This window comes from Talpa europaea, assembly GCF_964194135.1.
Source record: "Talpa europaea genome assembly, chromosome: X".
NCBI lineage: Eukaryota > Metazoa > Chordata > Mammalia > Eulipotyphla > Talpidae > Talpa > Talpa europaea.
The window spans coordinates 62,108,352-62,115,627 of record NC_140081.1 but is presented as its reverse complement, the minus strand read 5'-3'; the positions used below and the strand labels follow the sequence as shown (position 1 = coordinate 62,115,627).

The 7,276-nt window shown below is 35.1% G+C and overlaps 1 protein-coding gene across 1 annotated transcript; it reads right to left on the bottom strand.

Annotated features, from left to right (window-relative positions):
- Positions 1–5,346: 5,346 nt before the first annotated feature.
- LOC311187835 (putative ribosome biogenesis protein RLP24) lies at positions 5,347–5,814 on the bottom strand (the record flags this gene model as incomplete). Its single annotated transcript, XM_084259214.1, has 1 exon — positions 5,347–5,814. A coding segment is annotated over one exon (468 nt), but the record flags the coding sequence as incomplete, so codon positions are not given.
- Positions 5,815–7,276: the final 1,462 nt, after the last annotated feature.

Sequence of the window (7,276 nt, the reverse complement as noted above, 5' to 3'; positions counted from 1 at the left end):
TCAGTCTTTTGTAGACACCACAATGTGCACATTATTATTTTTTCTTCCTGTGGTGGTGCCCCAATGGACATATGCCCTCCTCCCATTGGTCCCCCAATGCCACATTCTTCCATTTTCCCTTGAATTTTGACTGGCCTTGTGACTTTCTTTTGACCAAAAGATAGAAGTGACACTCTGTGAATGTTGAAGTGAGGTTAGAAAAATTTTATGGTTTTTACCTGCACCACTTGGTCCGCACCCTCTCAGAACCCAGCCATTCTGCTCAGTCCAGGCCACGTGGAGAGGGCAGATGTAGCTGCTCAAGTTGACAGCCCCAGCTGAGCTCCTAGCCCGCAGTCAGCATCAGCCACAAGGGATGTGAATGAGTCACCTTGAACATCCAGCCTGACTGAGCCTTTACGTGGCTCCAGCCCCAGCCAAGAATTGCCCAGCTGAGCTAGTCAACCCACAAAAGCATGAGAGCTGAAAATAGTTTTAATTTGGGGGTGGGTTGTTACAGAACAAGAGATAATCAGAACATTTTCCGCATTGTAGCCTGTATCTAAATTAAAATTTCCCATAGGTAAACTGGCTCATGTTGCAGGATTGAACTTTTTCTCCTAGCCATACTATCACTTAGTCTAATAAGTTTCCCCCATAGGACAGATCTTCAGAGAAACTAACCTATGATTCAGCCTTAATGTACATCTTCTACCATTCTGATTTTGTCTTTAAAGTTTTATATATAGTTTTAAAACTTAGAGACAGTACTGGTTATAAGATATCAAATTGTATGCTTGTGATGAAGTGTTCTGAAATTCATTCTAAGTAATGGCTGGGTGCTTTTTACTTTCTACTCTAAATGCCTACCTGGAACTCTCCTATTGATTAATATGGAATCTACAGACATCTTTTTCCCTACACTTGGTGTCCAGGAGCAAATCCTTCTTCTGTTTGCAATGGAAAGATTAGACCGCTGACATCTAATTTCGTTATTTTCTAATTTTTCCTTTTTCTTTGTGCCCTAGTGGCTAGTTTCTGAATTGCAAGTTTTTATTTTTACTTTGTTCATTTTTCTGATAATATGTCTCAATGGCAATCACTAAAAAGAACCATATTAACCATTTTCTCCACATCCTAAGTCCTACCTGTAAGTCTTCAGCATCTTCTCGACTAAAAGATTCTCACTTCGAAAGAGAATTGTTAGGTAAAGAATCCTGAGTCTATCAACTACTGTCATCTTAAGGAAAATGTTTCTTTTAAAACCAATTGGATGTCGGTACAATGGAAGCTTATTGCCTTCTCCATATTAGTATTTAATGGTCGTAAATTAGGTGAAGCAGTAATAATAATGGTAGCATTCACCAGGTGATCATTATATGCTAAGAACAATTATTAATGATTTACATATATTGATTCTTATACTTTTTATAACCATGAAAAGGTGCTATTGTTATCCCTATTTTAATAGATAAGACACAAAGAGAATAAGTTGTCCAAAGTCACACACCTCGAGTGTAACCTAGAGTGTAACACCAGAATCTAATCTAGGCAATCTAGCTTGAGTCTACTCTTAACCACCACACTATTATGTCAAATTTTTGTACAACGTTTCCAGACACTCAAACTTTGAAGAGTGGAGGAAGAGAGATGCTTCCTGCTTTGGGCTCCAGTAAGTGGCAGTTGCTGTTGTAGTAACAGTAGTTTCTCGCCTAGTCAAGGTGGCACAACATTGACAGATCTAGAACTGATTGTGAGAATGTTTCTAACAGTGTGACAGTAGATACAAGCTTGTGGGCTTCACTCTGGGAATACTAGTTTTGATCTCTGTTTATCATCTTCTCCTGTTTCCCACCCATCCCCAATTTCTCGCTTTTGCTCTACCCTTCCTTCCAAAGTCTTTGTAACTAATTCTTTTTATTAAATTCCCTGTTTGAAGGGCCTCCCTGGTGGCGCAGCGGTTGAGCGCTGGGCTGCGAAGCTGCGGGCAGCCTCCGCAGCACTGGTTCAATCCCTGGCTGCGGGCGAGGGTCCCACATGATGCACAGACCTCTCCTGCTGCGCCCACTGCTCCCCTCAGCAGTGTCCTCCGTCTGTCTGGCTGTTCTCCCCGCTCTGTCTCTGGTGAATTCTCTCACCCTCCCGCGCTTCTGACTGTACCCAGTGCTTGTATAAATAAATAAATATTTAAAAAAAATAAATTCCCTGTTTGAAACACGAGTAATTTCTCTTTAGCTAGATGGACCCTAAGATCCCAAAGAACTTACAAATGAAATAATTGGATACTTATCAGTGATCTTTGAGAAAGACAACTAAGGTATAGCATCAGAAAACTGAAAGCAACAAAACATGGTCCTTTTTAAACCTTTTGTATTGTACAGAATAACACATACAGAAAAGTGAGCACACAGAAATATACATTCTAATGGTTACCAAGAATCAAATGTGAAAGCATATGAAAGTGTAAAATATATTGGTACAGCTAAGAATAGTCATATTCAGAATACTCTGATACTATAATATGGTGATGTGTTAACCACTTAACTCTAAAGGACAAAGTATTAAAAATAACCACAGCTACAATAATTTGTTATGGAACACACAATATAAAAAGGATTATATTGTGACATCAAGAACATGAAATATGCAGGGAGGAGTAATAAGGTCGAGTTTTTGTGTGTGAATTTGTTATCAGCACAAAATAGATTGTTATATTTATAAGATATATTATGTAAAACTCATATAGTATATGTAAAACACCTATAGTACATGTACAAAAGATAAAGAGAACCAAAGGATATATTATGGAAAATCATCAATTCACAAAGGAGGACAGTGAGAGAGTAAGAAAGGAACAAAACAGCTAGAAAATATTAACTAGTAAATCCATACCTATCTATAATTATTCTAAAATATAAATGGATTAAATTCCCCAAATGCATAGTGGATGGATAAATTTAAAAAACCAAACCCTTATTTCAGTTTAATTCATTTTCAAACACAAGGGAAATGGGTCTTTCAAGTTGGAAAGGGCTGAAAATCAGAAGACTTGTACGGAGGCTGCGCATTCATCTCAACACACTCATTTTCCCTATTCTGTCTACACCTATAGACAAAGTTACAGAGATCGTTCTTCCTTGTAATGGGGCAAATATCCAGCAGGGGGAGATAGTAGATTACCCTATATTCAGCAATAACAAAATTTTAAACATGACTAAGATATTTTATACAGAACAGCTTAAAAAATGGGTCAAAATTTTTAAATAAACCCCATTTTTATAATTCTCACCTGAAATTAATATACTACCACATTTAAAAAAACAATTATTCATTTAAAATTCAATTGTTTAAAATATTCACTCTGGCTATACCTTCATTCAGAATAGAAGATATTAACTAAATATTTTGTTAGAAATCTAGATTTGATTTATCTGAATAAAGTAATTATAGCTATATTAGTCTATTCTTGAAGCAAAAATTTGCCAATTTCTGAAAAATTTAATGAGAAATATTATTAGTGACTTTTACTCACATATAATTTCATAACTTATTTCCACTTCTGTATCTTAGAAAATTATTTTGACATATCTGTTTTCCTTGTTGACCCTAAAAAAATCTCAAAGAGCTATTGATACTTATTTGAAACAGTCCTGTATTACAGGTTTTTTAAAATAGCTGTCAAAAGTTCACAAATAGTCTAAGTAAGTCCATGGAATCATTGAAGAAGTAGTCAAAGTTTATAGTGTACACACCAAAAAGATAGTTTGCAAATCTGATATTGACCTTTAAAAAGTCCTTAAAATACTCCATAGCTGTATAAGTACCACATACAATTCTCTTTCCATATTTCTAACTTCCTAGACTGGAAGAGGACAAGGTATGAGACAGAAGAGAAGCAAATAATTTTATGACTGTAATTTTCTAAATTTATGTTACTATGCAGTTAACATAATCACTATGCAAACACCAGATCTTTAAGCTTACTCATCTCATCCTTTTCCAAAACAGGATTTGAAATAGTCCTGACAAGTTTTTTTAAACAGCTGTCAAAAGTTCAGAAATAGTCTAAGTAAAACCAATGAATCATTGAAGAAGTAATTAGTAAAAGTTTATTGTGCATACACCAAAAATATAGTTTGCAAACTGGAAGATTCAACCTAAAACATGGAATGAGGTTCAGAGGTGTATTGTTATAAAGCAGTTTACATAGTGAGAAGGCAGTGACTATTTCTTCTTCACTGTGTTTGGTTATAATATTGGAATTTTCTTAAATGACAGGGGATTGGCCAGTGGTTATCCCATATAAACCTTGGGAAACAGTTTGTTTTGCTTATGATTTCCAGAAGCATAAATAAGATGACCCAGGACAAGCTAGCCTCATAAAATAAATTAAGTTTTGTTTGTATGACTAACCAGATTCTGTCTGCTCAGGGAATTTTCAAGCCTGATTGAAATTCTTTCCCTACTTTTCCTTTATTTTTTATTTTAAGATAGCTTCTTGATAATTTACATAAAATGCATCTACAGAACACATAACATTCCGTGGTTTTTCTTGTATTTAAAGAGTTAGAGCACTTGTATTTCAAAGAAGAAACCTTACACCCATTAACAATCACTCCCTGCCCTGTCTTTGTTTTTTGGGGGGCTGTTATGATACCATAGACTGGGTGGCTTACAAACAGCAGAAATTTATCTCAGTTTTGGAGGCTGGTAGTGCAAGATTAAGGGGCTGGAAGATTCAGTGTCTGGTGAGAGTCAGTTCCTTGATTCACAGACATCTTGTATAATCTCACCTGATGAAAGAGACAAGAGAGATCTTTGGGATCTTTTATAAGGGCACAAATCCTGTTCATAAGGGCTCCAATCTTATCACTTAATCACCCTCCCTCCTCTGAATACCATCACATTGGTATTTATTTTGAGGGACACAAAATTTCAGTCTCTACTATTCCCCCGTATCTGCCACCCGAGCTCCATTAGCCCTAGACAACCATTTCACTACTTTCTTTTTTTTTTTTTTTACTGCCAAGAAAATTTTATTTTTGCACATCACTAGCCATGAAATTTCTGTCATCAATTATTACACAAATGCTGCTAGTGCTGTTATACAAATGGCATGTCCATCCACAATTCACTTCTGTAATCTCAAAATGAATTTTCATGATTACATGAGAATATTTATCAGAGAAGGATTAACAGTGAGATGAGTATAGAATTCATAACTGATGTTTTCCAGATAGCAATGTAGGTATATTTTTAATCACCTTTCATTTGAGTGACCATAAAAAATAAATCAATAATTTATAAATTTTAAGTCTCCAAAGGAGGTTTTCAAATGCACTTTTGAAAAATGCTTCAGTAAGGTTTTTAAGAAGCATCTTCCATGTCCACATCTTCTTGTAATTTCTGCACCATTTTTTCTTCCAGTTGCTTTCCTTTACCTGCAAGAGGGGCTCGGATAAGATGGATGTTTTGCTTGACTTCTTTGATGTCCTGAACTTTCTGTAGTTTTTTATTTTTCTTTAACCTGTTCATTATAAATTTAGCTTGGCATTTCTGTTTGATCTCTTCAACTCTCTTCATTGCATCAATAGTTTCATTCCACAGCTCTCGCTGGTATTTGACAGGTTCATTTCTACGTTTTTCAAATTCAAATGAATTATCCACTGTAAGCTCTTTACCAGCTGCTTTCCGGAATACTTTCCTCCACCGAACTTCCCTAGGATTGCTCTTCTTTTTAAAGTTTTTATGACACTTGGATTTACAGAATCTGAATACCTTGCAGTCGTTGTGGACGAACATCATGCTGTGGCTGGGGTAGATAGGCTCCGAACAGAAATATTACTTCTCGGAAATATTACTTCTCGATACGCATGTTGAACCCGCGTGGGTACCACCAACCCAAACGCTGAGCGAACTTGAGAGCTATTTTCTATCTTTGTATTAATAGAGTTGCCTATTGTGGATATTTCAAACATAGAGAACCATACCGTCATATTGGGAGTTAGGACTTCAAACATAGAAATTTGCGATAACACAAACATTCAGTCCGTAGCATCCACCTTTATTAGAAATAGAATTTTTATGTGATAAAATATAGGCCAACAACATTAAAAAATCTAATAATTTAAATGAAGTGAAAAGTAGTATCAATCAAAAGTAGTATCAATTCAAATATACCAATTCCAGGATTTTTTTTTCTTTCCAGTAAAACATTTTGTGACATAAAAAGCATCTGATATAAAGAGAGAAATTTCTACAAAAACCATGTGAAACACAATAAACTTATCTATATTTCTTTCCAGATTGCCCTTAAGACCAAAAGGAGCAGTTGAGATTAAAAAAGGAAAAACTGAATGTTAGAAATCTAATAATTCAATTTTACTATTGAACACTAAATCAATATTTAGAAAATCAACAATTTTACACAAATACTTAGTAAATATTTTTTGTACAAATGGGATAATAAAACAAATTTTCTATTTTTTTCAAACATCTTTTGCACTAAAGCAAAAAAGCTATTCTTATTTAAATACTGTTTTTCTTTTAAAAAGAACCTTTTTTAAAAAAGATATTCCAAATAACTAGATTTGGCTTATTTGCATAGCCATATATCTAATCTTAATTGAATTACAAACTGATTAATAAGAAAATAGGCAAAAAGGTATCCAGGGAATCATTATTGAGCGAAAAGACAAATGTAAGGGGATAATTTGTTTTCTCCTGGAAGCTCAACTTAAATATAGAAAAGCTTCTTCAATGACCTGAAGATTGTTAGGGGTCAAATTTCATGAAAAATTGCATGAGAAACTATCAAATCCCTTCTCACAATTGAAAGTTCCACATGAACTTAAGGATCAAAATATCACATTCTGAAAAATAAGCAGAGTTATCTGGCGTACAAATGTAAAAACAAGAGAGAGTTATGAGAATGGTCACCTACTGAGGAAGCTATTATAATTACTTCAAAACAGCTAAAGCTTCTTTCTCCAGATATATGCAGGCAATATTCCACACCATGAGACACCCTCCTTTTGAATCACTTTATTCACTTGACTTGCAGCACACCAGTCTCCCAATTTTGCTTCTAGCTCAGTTGGTGGGTCCTTCTGGATCCCTTGCTGGCTCCTCCCCATATCTTCTACTTTTTAACCTTGGCATACCCCCAGGCTGCCTTTTGCCATCTTTCCTTAGCTGCACTAAGTGATCTCATCCAACGTTATAGCTATTCACTAATGACTCCCAAATTAATTTGTCCAGTTCCAATTTGTACCTTGATCCCTAGACTTGAATATCT